This window comes from Phacochoerus africanus, chromosome 5, assembly GCF_016906955.1.
Source record: "Phacochoerus africanus isolate WHEZ1 chromosome 5, ROS_Pafr_v1, whole genome shotgun sequence".
Taxonomy (NCBI): domain Eukaryota; kingdom Metazoa; phylum Chordata; class Mammalia; order Artiodactyla; family Suidae; genus Phacochoerus; species Phacochoerus africanus.
The window spans coordinates 106755069-106773995 of NC_062548.1; the positions used below are offsets into that span (position 1 = coordinate 106755069).

The 18927-nt window shown below is 33.9% G+C and overlaps 1 protein-coding gene across 4 annotated transcripts in view; it reads right to left on the reverse strand.

Annotated features, from left to right (window-relative positions):
- Positions 1-18927, reverse strand: part of RMDN2 (regulator of microtubule dynamics 2) — a 71836-nt gene that overhangs the window by 15948 nt on the left and 36961 nt on the right. For all 4 annotated transcript variants that reach the window (XM_047782264.1, XM_047782267.1, XM_047782265.1 and 1 more), the window contains exons 3-7: positions 14248-14422; positions 12582-12684; positions 10256-10316; positions 4100-4175; positions 2863-2940 (exon numbers count right to left, since the gene is read on the reverse strand). In XM_047782264.1, the coding sequence (XP_047638220.1) occupies positions 2863-2940; positions 4100-4175; positions 10256-10316; positions 12582-12684; positions 14248-14422 (493 nt within the window). The remainder of the gene's footprint in view (positions 1-2862; positions 2941-4099; positions 4176-10255; positions 10317-12581; positions 12685-14247; positions 14423-18927) is intronic.

Below are 18927 nucleotides of genomic sequence, written 5' to 3' on the forward strand. Positions count from 1 at the left end.
CATAACAAACTACAAGGGTACGTTATAAAGCACAGGGAATATAGCCAGTATTTTATAATTTCGAAGGGAGTATAATCTATAAAAATATTGACTATGTTGTATACTTGAAACTAATATAATATTTTAAGTCAACTATACTTCAAAAAAATACAGAGCCCCCCAAATTATTTCCTTGCTTTTCTGTATGTTACTTTAGTGCTATGCTCATTTCCATCTTTTTGAAATTAAAAAAAAATGTTTATTTCCTTCTTTGACTTTCATTTAACATTTCAGTTTTAAGATTTCCTCCAGGCTGACAAGAGTAACTGAAGTTCAGTCATTTAAGCAACTGTGAGATAGTCCGTCATGTAAACGTACATCAATGATTTTTTATCCACTCTTTTTCCAATGGACATTTGAGCCTTTTCCATTTTCTTGCTCTTAGGAACAAAGGCTTTGTACATGCCTTTTAAAGCACATTTGCAAGTTACTCTAGGTTTGGCAACAGTGCTATATGGTAGGCAAGCCATCAAATTAGAGATAACACCCAATTGTTTTCAAGATGGTTGTGCCAATTTGTGCTCCCACAATGCTGTAACAATTCCTCCTGCTCCCTATCCTTGCAATACCTCATATTGATATTTAAAATTTTTATTAAATGAGTAGGAATAAAATGGTATCTCCTTATTTACTTATCATTTCCTATTATTTCTAATTCAAGATTTATGGGTTTTTTTTTTTCTTTTTGGCTGCACTTGCAGCATATAGAAGTTCCCGGGCTGGGGATCAAACTCATGCCACAGCAGTGACCCAAGCTGCTGCAGTGACAACACTGGATCCTTAACCTGCTGCACCACACGGGATCTCCAAAGCTGTTTTTTGTTTGTTTGTTTTAATGGCCGTACCTGAGGCATATGGAAGTTCCCAGGCTAGGGGTGGAATCAGAGCTGCAGCTGCCTGCCTATAGCAACGCCAGATCCGAGCCCCGACTGTGACCTTCAACACAGCTCAAGGCAATGCCGGATCCTTAATCCACTGAGTGAGGCCAGGGATCCAAACCACATCTTCATGGATACCAGTTGGGTTCGTAATCTGCTGAACCACGATGGGAACTCCCTGCAGTCGAATTCTTAACCCACTATGCCACAGTGGGAATTCATGTTTTGTTTTTTAATTCTAATATAATTGCATTATGATCAGAAAACCTGCATGATATCAATTCTCTAAAATTTATTAAGACTTGCTTCATGACCTCATATATGGTCAATTCTGTAAACATTCTACATATGCTGGAAAAATGTGTATTCTCTAATGGCTAGATATATATTTTCATCTATGTTTGTTAGATCAATGTTATTAACTGTGAGGCTCTAATCAATGTTTTACATACTTACTAATACTTTTTTTTGGTCTTTTGTTCTACTAATTACCAAAAGAGGGGGGAAGAAATTCACCACTATGTGGTATTCTTACTTCCCATACATGTCTTTTTATCTGTTCTACATATTTTCTATCTTTTTATTCCTCTGTGCTGCTCCCAGGCAACATTTTCAGATTTATTTTAAAGTTCATTAATTCTCTCTTTAGCAGTGCCTATCTATTGCTAAATCTTTCCACTGAGTTTTCTCTCAATGAAAAATAATATACTTTTTATACCAAAAAATTTTCAATCTTTTTCAAATCTACTAGTCATTTTTGCAGTCTCATGTTCTCATCCATTTTCCCCCAATTCCTTTAAAAAAATACTTATGTAAGTAGCTATTTAAAATTATGTATTCCGTGTTTCTAAAATCTTTCAGATCTTTTTCTATTCCTTTTCTGTTTCTGTTGACTATCATTTATGATGGTTAGTTTTGTTGTATACATTCTATTATTTTTGACTGTGAGCTCAGTTCTGCAAGAATGTTCTAAGGCATGTGTGAAGGTACAACCCTCCAGGGAGGATTAGCATTAGCTTCTGCCATTTGTCCATGGCAGGAAGATCAGGTTTCTTCTTGGGATTTTTAAGCCTAACCAAATAGTGCACACTTAAACCCCAGACTCATATGGTTGGGTCAGTGGTTTTTAAATCTTAGATGAGTCCTCTACCTTCATGAGGACTCAATATTTAAAACTGGCATAATAAAAACTGCTTACAGGGTTGTTAAAAGGATGAAATGTGATAAGAAATATAAAGTATAAAATATACAACTGACATACAGCAGGTGGTTCAGTGAAAGCAAGCCTCCTTCCTTATCCATAATCCTCTATAAGTCACAATGAACAAGCTTATTTTTTTGTCTACCCTAGTTTTCTCATTCAGAAATAGCATTTCTCTTTGGGGTAATTTTTCATGCAGCTGCTAAGATATACTTTCACATTCTGTTAATTTTCCATAAATGAAATGTCACATAACACTCTGGGTCTTAGATTTACCGTACTAGCTGCCTTTGCTTATTTCTACACATCCTATGTCCCCTTTTAAATTAAGTTCCTTGAAGATAAGTGAACAATGTTCTCCCACAAAACAGAAAGTAGTGCACCAATACAGGGTATATGGGTATCTCTGCTCATCACCTGAGAAAGCACTATTCAAGGGAGACAGTGAAACTGCTACAAGGGGAAATGGAAAGGCAGTGCAAAAAATATGTATGTATGCATTTATATCACCATGAATATATATATATATATATATATATATATATATGCATTCATAACATTATTGTGTGTAATGTAATATAATTATAAAATGTATAAATTTATAAACTCATAAAAATGTACTGATTTTATCATTTTCCCTATAGCAGGCACAAGGTAAAACAATAAAAGAGTAAGTCACTGAAAATATATCATATAATCATAGTATATTCAAATAAGATTTACAGATACAAGCATTCAACTTACAGTGTAACAGTATCTTCCCTTGAGGTAATATAAAAAGGGTTCTTCAGGTAAAAATTCAATTGCTTTGTCTAGATGTTCCTGAAAGAAAATCCAAAAGAAATATAATCTCCCAAGCTTCAGGCAGTGCTGAATAGAACTAGTAAATTTTTTTTTTTTTTGGTCTTTTCTAGGGCCGCGCCCACAGCATATGGAGGTTCCCAGGCTAGGGGTCCAATTGGAGCTGTAGCTACCAGCCTATGCCAAAGCCACAGCAACGCGGGATCCGAGCCACATCTGCGACCTACACCACAGCTCACGGCAACACTGGACCCTTAACCCACTTAGCGAGGCCAGGGATTGAACCTGCAACTTCATGGTTCCTAGTTGGATTCGTTAATCACTGAGCCACGACAGGAACTCCAGAAATAGTAAATTTAAAGGGGCTCTACAATGTTGTTGTGTCCCCTTCTCCAAACTTTACCATTAATATAACTAAGCTTATTAAGAATTCAATCATCAAAATATTCACAACTAGAACCAGAACTGTGATTATGATTTAATAAGGCTACAGAAAATGTCACTCTAAAAATAGGAAACATCCAAGTCACATTTTTATCTGCCCATGACTTGCACAGCTAATACTTTTTGACTGAGAGGCAAACTTACAAATATCAAATGATATGGGTATATTTACTAGAGAGAAGAGAATAGCAGATCTAGGTGATAGAGGAATCCATTCCCCTGACATTTTCAAAATGGTCACAGGGAGCTGGAAGACAAAGAACTCTTTGCCTACCCCTGTAATTACTGGCCCCAAAGGGGTTATTTACTTAGTTATTATAAATATAAGCACATTATAAATAATGAATATGCTCACTACTTATTTTATTCATATATCATAGCAAATTTAAGCCCTAGATTGAATTCTACTCCTACCAAATCAATATGTAGAAAATGTTTTAACTAATTAGTCCTAGTTCATGCTTATGACATTGGTGAGCTCATGACCAAAAGGCTAAGTTAAGCCTCTATCTTAAAAAAAAAAATACTCATCTACTATATGACTTCTTTCAAGGTTTGTAACAATCCTTAATTACCCAAACAGTTTGACTCTTTTTGGCAAAGTACTGTTTAAAAGACTTTCATTTCATGTCAGTAAAAAAGACAAATTCCTACAGATTAACTTGTTGAATAATTTGATTTATACCTGTTAATGGAACATACAGCTACATTAATACATTTTTAATATCAAGAATACCTTGAAGCGATATCCATAGTTGATTTTGTTTTGTAAGCCCTCAAACTCAGATACATAGCCACACAAAACTGCATACCTGAAAAGAATAAAAAGCAGAGGACATTGTGTAAACTTGTAATCAAATACCACCAATTTTTTTTGGTCTTTTTTTTAGGGCCACACCCGCAGCACATGGAAGTTCCCAGGCTAAGGGTCAAATTGGGAGCTGCAGCTGCCAGCCTACACCACAACCACAGCAACTCCAGATCCAAGCTGGGTCTGCAACCTACACCACAGCTAGTGGCAACGCCAGATCCTTAACCCAGTGAGTGAGGCCAGGGATTGAATCTGCATCCTCATGGATACTTAGTTGGGTTCCTTACCACTGAGCAATGAGAGGAACTCCCAAATACCACCAAATTTAACATTTAAAAAAAATCTCTAAACCATTCATTAATGCTTAACAAAAGTATTCATACAAATGCAAGGACCCTAAAAATAATAAATACTTGACATAAACATAGGGCCAGTTTCCTCATCTATAACTGTGGATACCAACACCATCTCTCTCATATGTATGCTGTGAGGGTAAACTATCTAAAATGTAATTGTTTAGAAGAATGCCTGGCATAGAGTGAGTTCCAAGAGATTAGCTGCCACTATCACCATCATCAACATCAAAGCCACAAAGAGACTCTCAGTAAAGTCTCATAAGTATTAAACTGAAAAATGTACCGTGTGAACAAATCTCTGTTTCTTTTTAACAAATATAAAAATATAAAAAGCTCATGGCATGTTTTAATTTCATTTGAAAATTAAAATAAATATTATGATTAAAAATAAAATCAAAGGTAATTTTTGAATATATTTTTTATAAAATTCCCATGCCCTTAATACCTCCTTGGAAACACTGCATCCATTTTACTAGAATACTGTATCCCATGGAATCTTTACTTTTTTCCCTTTGGGTATACAAAATTTATATAAATAATTATTTGACTATAAATTATGTGCAATATTTGTTCAGCAATTTGCTTCCTCTAAAAATTAGGTGTATATAACTTTTTACATTCAGACTGCTTCTGTCTGTATAAAAATCTTCAGATAATTTCAGTGTTTCTGTCTGAGGCAAAATATCCATTTACCTAAATATTTCAAGAGTAGATCTTAATTTTCATTTGCATTATCATAACAAATGAAAAATATAACTTTGGGTGTTATTTATCTTGATTGTTTTTGTGGATACATATAACTTTCAAATAAAAAATTGAAGTCAGCAAGTTTCTTAATTTGAAACAGACTATTCCTGGATACAAAAGATCATATAATTCATACCACTCATGCAAAACCAATAAAATGGCCACTTTTAAGTTATAAAAAACCTCTTTTTGACCTCTTAATTTTCACTAGAAAATCAATAATTTTCTAACAGTAGAAGCAAGAGTGATGACAAAAGCAACTTTTTAAAAAGGATCTGAGGAGTGCCCTCTGTGGCACAGTGGGTTAAGAATCTGACTGAAGTGGCTAGGGTTGCTGCAGAGGTGTGGTTCAATCCCAGGCAGGGCACAGTATATTAAAGGATACAGTGTTGCTGCAGCTGTGCCTCAGATTCTTCAATCGCTGGCTTAGGAACTTCCATACACTGCGGCAGCAGCCATAAAATATTTTTTAAAAATTACCTGAGAATTTACCTATATTGGGAGATACTACTTAAATTACCGTACTTAAAGAATATCTTAAATTACTATAATACATTTATATCAACTGTACCAATATACAATATTGATAATTTCCATAATGAACCAATATTACCACATTATTATTAACTAAATTCCATGCTTCATTCTAATTTCCATCTGTTTTTCCTTAATGTCCTTAAATTTTGACATTTTCTATCTTCCATATTTATCCCTCTTAATTCAACATATTGTTTGATATATCTTTCAACACATGAAAATCTTTTAATTACTATTGTAATCATCCAACATACATCGTGTTCCTCCTAATTCTGCATCAGTTGCAACTTTTATAAGCATACCTTCCATATCTTCATCCATTGACAATATTACTGAACACACTAGCATCAAAAATCTAGACCTGGAACTCTAGAATCATGGTATTGCTGAAGTGATTCTGTTGAATAATTGAGGCTCAAACTCTTCTGCTAGCATGGGAAACCCAGAACCCTGACATATTTCAATTTCCCTGTCTCCAAGAATATTACAAGTGAACATGCCTTAATGCTTTGCTTAATTCCAGATATATTAAGCCAATTCCCCTACTCTACCTCCTAGCATAGAAAAAATAGATCATATCACTTTTTTAGAAAAATTTATGTTGGGTCTACTTGAACTTCTTCATTCACGGAAAACCCAACTATTTGTGCTGGAATCAAAGGCAAAGATTCTATGTTCACTGATATATAGTGGTGGAATCAATCTTCTATTTTTTGAAAACCAAAACAATTTATGCATATCTCTTATGCACATTTTCTAGAGCTCTCTCAGCATGTTCCCTCAAAGTCACTCTGAGTCAAGAAGGAAAAAAAAAAAAAAACATGACTCAGGAGAACCATTATATGAAATACGTAATTTTCCATCATAAATAATCTATCACCAGAGTCTTATGTTTTTCATAACTGTTTTTGAAGTCTGTTTCTTTAAAATATAAAGTATTATTTACCTTCCTACATATGAAGTTCACTTGACGTTTTCCCCAAAGGATCATCACTTTTTTCCTGTCAATCAGTCCTACCCATGTCTGTGTGTGTTGTTGACTTTTAAATTGCTTATTTTTAAAAATGTGATTTGAAGTTTTATTTTATAAACTCTCAGGTTGATGAGAACTATGAAAAGAAGTTAATGCATGATATAGTGTATTACCTCCATGTAGAGGTCGTTCCAACTATACATGCTTTCACAAAAATTCTGTATTTTATTTGCATTGATAATGAATATTTTAATAATGGACAAACACCCCTGTTTCAACAACTAGTAAACAGTGAGTAAGACAAGTCCATTAGTTTCTCAGTAGCACTTTTGATTTGGCACCAATTCTATTTATACTGTGGAAAAAATAGAGGAAGAGTAATATAATAGATGAAACACTGAATATATACACAAATAAGATCTGGTTTTTGTTTTTCCACTTATCATGTGATCTTTGGTTACTAATTACCCCACCCCACCACACACACACACACACACACACACACAGACTGCCTTGCTTACACTATCTATTAAATGGAAACAGGTTTTTCTGTGAATCACATGCGAGAAGGCATTTGGATATAATTTGTGAACAGTAGAGCACAATAAATATGTAAGACATTATTTATAATTAAGGTCAGGCCTTCTTGGCTAAAAAACTTCAAATCCATTGGTGGTTTTGCTCTCTTGATTCTAGCAATGTTTTAGGCAGGTACAACTAAAACAACAGCATTTTACAGAAAACTTACGTAGCCTTAAAGTTACAATGAAATTTCATTTTGGAAAAGATGAAGATGAAAAACAAGTCTTTAAAATAATATTTGTTTTCCAATTATTCCCTAGATATTGATCCTTTAGGCTAATTATTTCTAGTGACTGTATCTTTTATTTCCAACTGAAGGCTTATAAACCATCACAGAACCCTGTAAACCATGGGTCAGCAAGCAAACATTTTAGGTTGTGGGATCGATTGGAAAGTCTCCATTACAATTCCTCAACTCCATCACTATGTACAAATGCACAGGAGTGCCTGTGTGCCAATAAAACTTTATTTACAAAAGCAGGCAGTTGCATTTGGCCTGGAGGCCATGGTTTGTCATTTATGCTGGATAAATGAGAAAAAGTCAACATAATGAAAAAAATTCCGTCAGAATAAGACCTTTTCACAAGATTTTATTATAATCAATTATGGAATGAGTTAACCTAAATTTCACCCATTGCTTCTCACGTCAAAGTTTTAATTTCTTTTTCTTCATCACCCTAAACCTCTCTACTATATTTAACTGAATGAGAATTCTTACATTCATTAGGTACATTATAATATACCTTAAGAATTAGGATAAAAGTGATATTTGAATTTATTAAATTTTATCAACTGACCTGATTTTACTGTTTTTTAATTAAAAACTGATACTGAATATAAAATCATGTGAAACAATTTGATCAGTATTCTGTGTTTGTCTATGTGGATAAGAATTAGTCTTGACGTTAAATCCCATACTTATAAACAAGGCAATTGGTTCACAACAAAAAGGAAAAAAGGAAAAGTAGTCAGATTAGGGGAATACAGGCTAGGAAACCCACTAAGAAAGAGTTAAGCACAATCTGTCTCACAAGGTGCTTATGAAGCCTTCAGAGAAGATTCAACATTGTTCTCCTATCAAAATTTAGAAGTTCACACTAAGTGTTCTCAAATTGAGGAATAACATCAAATGTACATTTTAAATGTGATTCTTCACGGATGCAGACGCACATATGGGAGAAGGAAGAGGAGAGCAGATGAATTGTAACCTAGCCGCAGGAGGGAGAGGTGGAAGAGGGGGAGAAGGCGGAGGGTCAGAGTAAAGAATAGGGCTCAAATGTTCTTCCTACATTCAAATCTGGCTAACTAGCTCCCAAACACCTCCGACATCAAGGGAGATGAAGAGAGTGTAGCTTGATCAGTATGAATTCATTACATTTATACTAAAAATGGGAGAAGCACCTTAACGCAATTAATTTATTAGTACTATGCAAATTAGATGAGAAAGGTAAAATTGGCTATAGAAATAACAGCCAGAATATTTATATACCAGATAAATGATCTTAAAGATATGTACCAGGATGTTAATTGCAAAATTACCTTTCTCCTAGAGTTTTGGCAGAAGCACCAAGGGTACAGAACAATAGTTTTATCTATTAGGGAGTCCAATTCCTATATCATGATGCTCTACTAGCCATGCATGACACACTGGTGAAATGACTCAGTTTTAACCCTTTACCCATCTCCAGGCTATATAAGAGAAGGCAAAGAATTTGCTGTGGCAGAAAGAGACCTGGAGGATTTCTGTGAATAGAATTGTTAGGGTACTTGGGCTCTACCTCTCACTTTCTCATGGGAGAGGAAAGAGGGTAGGCTTCTATTTCATTTTAAGCCAAGTGATGGCAGCTTCAAAAGACCTGTTCTTATTTTGGTGTGTCTCTTAGCTTTTGGGGGACTTAAGAAATGCGATTTGAGTTCTGCTGGGGACGTTTTAAGATGAGCGTTTGTGAATGGAGTGCCCCCTGCTGGTGGAAGAGCAAAGAAATGGGTCCGTGTTGGGAAAATGGTTTTTCACTTCCAAGTTGGTGGAGCAAAAATGAACTTCTTGGGGTGTAAGAGAAGACCCGCAGAAAAGAAGGCATTTTGAGAGATATTTTACCTTAGCATTCCCCAAAAGAATGAAATAATCCTAAAGAGGGGTGGATTTCTGAAAACCTACGTATGAGAGAAGGATTATAAATAAATTTATTACTATAACTTCCTAAAACCTAAAGTACCTGTATTGCTGCGAAGAAAAAATATCTAAGAACTAAGAAATTTTATGAAAATGTAACTATGAGTAAAAGGAAGTGTTAATAAAAAATAATAAATTTCTCCTTATTTGTTTTATAATTCTAAATACACAAAGGATCCAAAGCAAAGTATACTCAATAATAAAATTTTTTTTGCCACAAGGATATTCACCTATACCCATCCAAATTCCTTCATTTGAACTTTCTTATATTAGAAATGGCTTGACTCTGATCTGGGGAATTTGTATATCTTGAGTTATCAACATATAAGAAATGGCTGAGCGCTTTTATTCTCTGAAGCATTTTCTCTATATTTCATGTAGAAACATGGCATCATTTTAGTATATGTTTTTAAACAAAATGTTATATTAAATTAGATTTAATTAGAATTTATCATGTTCAATGCTACTGCGCTTGGCAGATTCAGTTATGAAATTTTAAATGAAAGTTTATCTTAAATACATTTGAAGTATGTATACTGAAAAATACACGAGAATAAACAGAACAAAAGCAACCTCTGTGCTAGATACTAAATATACTTTTCAGTGAATGTGACAGACAGTTTAAATGGGTCGGTATTATTTAAAAAATCCACTGAAATTTATAACGAGGCATATTAGAATTTTAAAAGAGTGCATAAATTCTATGTACTTACCACAGATGACAATATCCATTCATGGGTGCTCTAGTAATAGCTTTTTCTCCTAATGTCTTTCCTGAAAGATAAATGTACTTAAACTCAGTACCATCATGCAAGTTGATGGGAGGTAAATTATTGAATTAAGCCAGTAGTTCTACAGTATGGTCCCAAGACCAGAAGCCATTACCTGGAAACATGGGAGACTCACTTGATCACAAACTGACTGAGACTCAGCAATCTGCTTTAACAAGCCTCTAGTGATTCTGATGGATGCTCAAGTTTGAGACTCACTGGACTAAGAGATTTAACCAAGTGCAAGAAAAAGTCATTCAATCATTATTTAGAAGCATTAATAGAAATTAGTTTGTAATTAATTCAATCAACATTTACTGAGTGCCTTCTAAGTGTCCTATTATGTGAGCCTCTGGGAATAAAAAGTCAAATAGGACACAATTCTCGACTTCCAAGTGTTCACAGTTCTGTAGGCAGCAGGTATATAAACAAACAAATTATGTGCAAAAAATAAACACAAGGTAAAAAAAAGAGTATAGCAGAGAACAGAGTTAGTAATTCTATCTAGAGAGGTAAGGTAAGGCATCCCAGAGAAGCTTAGTCTAATCATTCACAATAACGAACAACCTCAGTACGTAAACATTTCTTCCAAATAATTTTACTTAGATTTAGAATAACTTTTAATAATGTATTAATTACTTTGGATAGAAGTTCTGTGTAAACTACATTTTGAAAATCATTTTCAAAAAGCATCTCCTTTCCTTTCTCCAATTTTTTTTTTTGGCTTGAAGAGACTATCCAACCATCTGCAGAATGCCCTTCTAAATAAGTAGCTTAGATAATCTTTATAATTAAAGAGCTTTTATTCTAAAATCATTCTTTTATTTGTTAATTTTTAAGGTGGTCCATTAAGTGGACTTAATTTATGGTCCATTAAGAAAACTACCCTGTCTAGAAATCTGCAAAAACTAGGTAAAATTTAAAAGTGAAGTATTTAAAAATAATAACTGATAAGACACTGTGGACATATATTAAAGGAGTTAGTAATCTGGGAATGAATGATTACAAAACAAATACTTCTTAACATACAAACATTAAGAACTAAATGAATATTTTTACCTACATTGCCAAATGAACAAAAATAGCTTTTACAGTGCTTCCACAGCTTAAAATAAAGGAGATTCCATTGCTCTGAGAATATAAAAGGAAGCTGGGTAATATATAGACTGGTTTTGCAGCCTCATGTAGACAGCTTCAGCTTGAAAGGAAAGCTATTTCCCTTACAAAACTGTATTTTGTGAAGTATTTCTGGCATTTGTATTGGTCATTTAATTCTGAAAGTTACAATAATGTTCTTTTAGATATGAGATTCATGTTTTATTTGGAAGACAAGTTATGATTAATTATAGTACTTTGAAAGATGTACTGCATAACGGTATACTGCAGGTGGAGGTTTAGGAAAGAATTCTCTATTCTCCGGTAATCAAGTCTTCCCTCTGCATAACAATGCCAAACACACTATTATGAGGAATGACAGGCAGCCCTCCCCCTCCCTCACACTGAATGCCAGTGCCCTTCAACTCCAGTCTCCAATGTCTCAGCTCCAGTGTTCTTTGCCATCACATTCGCCAAGCACTTACTACCTGTACACTGAATTCTAATCGCCTGTCTCCATTCTGATCTTGTCAGTATGTTCCTTCGTGTAGCACTGTCTTGATCATATTTATATCCCTCCTCTCCCTTCTCTCCTTCCCTCACCCTTCATTTTTATGCTGTTCCTAGACACGGGAATTTCAAATAAATATTTTGAATAGATAAAAATTTCACATAAATATTTCTTAAATGGATGAAAAAAGGAATTCTGTTAAATTTATTACAATATCTGGATGAACACATCTGAGGCTTCACTCTTTCTCCTTTGATACCATAAACTTTTATCTTTTTTAAATACATCCTATCCCACTCTAAGCTCCATTCCTGTACCTAAATTTCCTCCAGCCTATTCCTTTTTCCATTTTCATCATCTCATACATTAACTCAAATTATTACCACTTAATGTCTCATCTTTCTGTGATTTTACAAACTTTAAAAGCTAAAACTTTAGTTTTGCAGTTGCCTATTCTAATATGCTCAAATATTTTTAAAGAACATATACTTTTATCCTAAAAAAACCTTTCTGTCTTTAGACTATGTAAGTATCAAGATATATCGAAATAGATTAAACACACTGGTTTTAGGTAGGATAATTTAGCGTTAATTAAATTCACCAGTGGTTTATCACAGATAATGGTTACTGCTTGAGGAAAATTAATATTTATAAAACACTTACCAATATTAGCATAATGCTTCTTTTCCTGTGCATTTGTAGATAGCTCATACATGTCTCCATAAGCACGAGCAAACCGCCAAATAAACTCTATTTCATCTCTAAACTGAAAAGACAGAACTGCACATTAGATTAACTCAGTTACGTGATCAGACTATAAATGTTTCTCATTGCAACTCTTAAAAAATTCAGCAGGTAAACTGGTACTCAGAAATGACTGTATCTATGCATGTGCTTATCACATTTTAAATTCAAATATTCATGACTACAACATGTGACTCAATGTGGTGTTACATTTGGGGTTTTTTTCTTTTCTTTTCTTTTTTTTTTTTTCCTGTCTTTTTAGGGCCTACAGCATATGGACATTCCCAGGCTAGGGCTTGAAGCGGAGCTGTAGCTCTTGCCTACGCCATAGCCACAGCAACACTGGATCTGAGCCACATCTGAGACCTATACCACAGCTGTGGTAACACCAGATCCTTAAACCACTGAGTGAGGTCAGGGATTGATTCTGCATCCTCATGGATACGAGTCAGGTTCTTAACCTCCTGAGCGATAAGAGGAACTCCTATATTTGAATTTAAAAACCAATTAATACAAGAGTTCCTGCTGTGGCACAACCAGATCAGCGGCCCTTGGGAGCACTGGGATGCAGATTCGATCCCTGGCCCAGCAGGGTTTAAGGATCTGGTGTTGCTGCAGCTGCAGCTTAGGTCACAACTGTGGCTCGGATCTGATCCCTGACCTGGGAACTCCTTATGCTGCTGGGTGGCAGAAATAATAAAATGAAAGCCAAGGCAAGGCAAGGCATAGAATAAAACAGAAAAGAACAGAATAAAACCAGTTAATATAATCCAGACTCTAGGTCCATACCAACAAAGAAGAGAGAATTGATAGGTATCAGAACCTATAAATTCTCCCTGGGTTGTAGTATCCTCTCCTTATTTTCCTTTCTAAATTATTTACTATCAATAAGATGCCTCAATGGGCATTTCAGATAACACCTATAAATTAGTACAAATTACATACACTCAAAAGAGCAGTCATATTTTTTACCTAAATTACCTAAACATAATCTTGGAGATTTAAAAACTTTTAGATAATATATTTAGAGTTGCTAAATCTTCAAAGGCTAGACTTAAATCTCTCATGGGAGACAAAAAGATTTATTTCTCTTTGTGATACTACTGCAAACCCCACCCCTTTTTAAAGTTTTTGTTTTGGTGGTGGGGGGGTGGCAAAGATGAGCTTTCCCAATTCATCCCAACATTAAACACCAAAAAACAATTACTGGTAGAAATACAATGAAATACTGATGGCTCTTATATTAATAACTATAAGACAGCAAACTTAAAGTGTGGCTTTTCCTTCCCCCAGAGAAGCAGTATGTCTTATTCTTGATTTGTTATAAAATGTTTATGAAATATATCAAATTGATAAAACTCAGAGTCAATCCATATAATCATCTGTTTCTCATTTTTATGATCTTTGAGCCTAATAAAATCTTATATTTAATTTTTAAATATTTTAGTAATATTATAAAATTTTATATCAATCATTTAGTTTGTGTAAACTGTGACATGACTGTTATGGTCATAATATGAAGGTGATAGTAGATCAAATCAAAATTTAAAACTATACAAACATGTTATCATCATATATCTCTTACCTTTTCTTTGTGGTCACAAAGTAGTTCAAAACTCTCCATTTTGGTGGACTCATTCATTCGTAAATTATCAGCCATCTGAATAAGGGCATCTAAATTTAATTCCTCTACATGAGTGTTAAATGCCTTAGGGATGGGAAAACTCTGTTCTTCAGTATCAGTATTAGCTGTAACATACCTAAAATTGCAGAAATAATCATCAACTCTTTTGAAAGTTATACTATAATGGTCTGAGTGATCCTTTTAAAGTGCAAGTCAAGTCATTTCACTCTGAGTCTTGAAACCCTGCAGGGGTGGCCCTCTTTCGCCAAGAAACAGCTCAAGTCCTAGTAACAGGCTACAAGGCCAGATGAGATTTGTCTCCCAACTCAATTACCTCACTGACCTTGTTTCCTACTATGTTTCTCACTCAATTAATTGCACGTTGGCTACCTAGCTGTTCCTTGAATAATCCAGGGACACTCCTACCTCAGGACCTTTGCTTGCTGTTCCTGCTGATGGAATTGGCTTTTCCTTCAGAAGGAGATAACTTACATTATCAACCTCCTTCAAGTCTGTGTTCAACGTCATCTTAATGTGGCCCATCCAGACCACTCTATTTAATGCTGCAACTACCACACTCCAACCCACCTTCACCTCCAATCTCTAAGTATCATGCTTGACCTTTTTTTTTTCCTGTGGTATATTCCATCTTCTAATATACTATATAATTTATTAACCTACTATATGTGCTATTTTTTTCAGTAACTCCTCCACTAGAATGCATGCTCTCTGACAACAGGATTCTTTCTTTTATTAATTGATGCCATCAAATGCCTAGAATAGCACCTGACACGTAGAGGGTATTCACTGAATATTGCTGAGTGAATGATACAGAATTGTAGGAACTCAGCAGGCATATACACACATATGTATTTATATATGGATGCATACACACATATATTAATCTGTAGTTCAAGACGATGTTCTATTTATTAGCTTAGTTTTCAAAAATTCATACTATCTCCACATTTCCTTTTTGGTGGCATACAATGTAAACAATTTGTTTTCATTTATTTACACTATGGCCTGTTCTAAAAATTAGGTATATAAGGATACATAGTATATAAGAGAACAAATTAGAAATAATGAGAAAAGAGAAAAACAAAGCCAAACATGAATGAGGTAAAAAAAGTAATTATCTGTACCCTTGCTTCAAGGGACACAAATGTGGTTCTACATTTTCTAGCGGCTAGAGAGTCACAGTCCCCAGCAATACGACCAAAGATAAAAACAATGCAAGTTCCTGAGAGAAGTACAACTATTTCCAATACTAAGAATCAAAATAAATTTCTTTCAAAGTCCTTATAAAGAAGATACCAGATGAAATGATATTCAACTTCTTCAGCAACATTATTAATGGCAACTTCATTCTTCCAAGTGCTCAAACCAAAACACTTAGAATCATCCTTGACTTCTTTTTCTCTCCTAAGCAACATTCAGAAATTCCTGTTGGTTTTATCTTCAAAATATATCCAGAATCCAGCCATCTCTTACCACCTTCTCCCACTTCTTCCCTGGTCAAGGCCACCATCACGTTATCTGGATTATCACGATGGATTCCTATCATGTCTCCCTGCTCTGATCCTTGACCCTTATAATCAGATTATGTCACCCTTTGCTCAAAACTCCCGCATGGATGTCCAAATAAGAGTAAAAACCTAAATCCTTAGAGTTGTCCACAAGGCCCTACATGACCTAGACCAATACTTTGGACCTCATCTCCTGTCGCTCTCTTGCTTGCTCAGCACTCCAGGAACTCTGCTTCCTTGATATTCCTTGAACGCATCAGTCATGTTCCTGCTTTAACACTTTGTGTTTGCTATTCCTGCTGCTCAGTATGTTATTCCTTGGATATCCACATAGTTGATTTCCTCACCTGTTTCACACCCTTGTTCAAATGTAACATTATTGCAGATTATATGATTATTTCATAGAACACACTAAAAAATCTATAAATTATGAGGCTAATAGGAGAGTTTTGAAAGTTGGCTACATATAAGATTAAAATATGAAAGTCAGTTTCATTTCTACATATTAGCAGCAAAAAGCTTACAAAGCATAATTAAATATTTCATTTACAATGATCTCAGAGAATATCAGACACCTAGGAATAAATCTAATAAAACATATGTGAAATTCTATCAAGAATATTATAAAAGAGGTATTAAAAGCTGTTTATAAAAGGACTTAAATTCATGAAAAAATATGTTCATGGGTAGAAACAACCAATATTATAAATAAGCAAATTCTCTCCAGATTAATCTACAGATTCAATACAATTCCAAGTTTATAAAGCTAACAGGAAATTTCATAGAATTTAATAAGATAATTCTAAAAGTTACATGAAAAGGTAAAGAGCTAAGAAGAGTCAAAACATTCTTAAGAAAGAGACCGGGGAGAGAAGATGTAACTTGGCAGATATTAGGACCCATCATGCAGATACAAAAATTAAAGACAGCGTGCTACTGCCATGAGGATAGATGAGTGACTTGATGGGACAGTACAGAGCCAAGAAACAGCCTCAGACACAAATGGAAATGTGGTACATGATAGATGTGGCATGTCAGACCAGTGGGAAGTTAACAGATTGACCTAGAAAAAAATAGTTATTACCACTATTGAAAAAGTTGGAATTGAATCTCTATCCTGTAATATTAAAAATAGTTCTAGGGTATAAGGATGGTATAAAGAATTATGTGTTAAAAATAATTTTTTAAACTCCAAGTAGAAAATATAGGTGAATAACTTTTATCAAGAAGTTTTCTTAACCAAGATGCAAAAGCATTAGTTGTAAATAATTATCAATTATGAATAATAAATCAATTTGACTATATTAAAATGAAAAACTCTTGCTAATCAAAAATATTTGTAAAAATGCAAAATCACAGAATAAAAACCAGGAATAGATATTTTGTAATGTGTATGACTGGAGAATATTAATGTCAAGAATACATAAATATTTTCTAAAATTCAATGAAGAAAAACACAATAAATATAATAGAAATAAGTTCAAAAGATATAAACAGGTCTTCCTAGATGAAAAAAATACTTATAGCCAATAAACATAAGAAAAGATGTTCAATATTCACTAGTGACCAGAGAAATACAAATCAAGACTACAAAGAGATGTTATTTATAATTGTTTCATTTACAAAAATTTAAAAAGTCTAACAATACCAAATGTTGGAAAGGAAGTCAATCCACAGGATATGATATGAATGTAAACTGATGAAACTAGCTGCGAAAGCACTTTGGCCCTATCTTTTAATACTGAACTTTCACATATCTTAGGACTCAGTAAACAAGTTGCTTGCACATGTACAAAAGAATACAGATGGCAGTTCTTTTGCAATAACAGACACCAGGAAACAACCAAACTGCCTAATCAAGAGAGTGGATGAATATTACACAACAGTGAAAGGAAAGGAATATTACAAAACAGTGAAAAATGAAAGGAACAGTGATGTGCAAAATATGGAGGACTCTCAACAAACTTACATTAATTGGAAAAATAAGCTCCTCAAGTTACATACAGCATGATCTCTTTTCTATAAAACCAACTTAAATTAAGTGTTATTTTAAAGGAAGACACACATATACAATAAAACTATATAAAAAGGAAAGCGAGGAATGGACAATACAGATTATAGTTTCAGGATGATAGTTACCCTCAGGTGAGGGGAGGCAGGGAGCCAAACGTTTTGATAAGGATTATTGTCTAGGTCTTTCTCTTGTTTTAGGAGGTGGCTTCACAGATGCTTATTACATTATTTACAATAACTAACTACATAAATTAGTAAAAGTGGCACATGCATGGACTAATAATGAGTTTACAACAGTTTTTAATCCAATTCTATGTACCTGAGATAAAATAAGGAAACTATAACTGAAAGAAAATAACTGGGTTTTATATCAGACAATATTCTTTGGAGAAAATGTATTAAGTTTAAAGAGGGACACAAAACACCATCAAATAGTTCAATTTGTGAGGAACGAAGAGCAATTTTAGACTTCTATGCATCTAAAAACACGTCTTAATTATACAAAAACACTAATTAACAGATATACAAAGATAAATTAAATCCACTATCAGAATGGTAAATTTTAAATACATCAATCTAAATAATTGATAGGTAAAGCATACTAAAAATATATTAGAACTCATCACTAAAATGTAGGAGAGAAAAACACAACCATTTAAAAGTAATTTAAAAATATACTCCTAACTATATGCTTGACCAGAATAGCTAAAATGAAAAAGACAAAAAATACCAATGGTTGGTGAGGGAGTGGAGAAAATGGAGCTCTTATCCATGGATAATGGGAGTGTAAATTGGTACAACTGCCTTGAAAATTAAGTTTGAAAATGTATCTTAAACCTGGCATGTACACACTCTATAGATTAAGCAATTTCACTCCTAGGCATATATCAAAAGAAAATGTGCACATATGTTTATTCAATATAACAGTCTATAACTGAAAACTACCAAATTCCTATGAGGAACAGAAAGCTGAATTACTGTGATACATTTACACAATTGAAGGATATTTAGTAATGAGAATGATTGATCTACAACTACACACAATAAAATGGGTGGATATCACAAGATAATGCCATTGAGAGAAGCTAGACACAAAAGA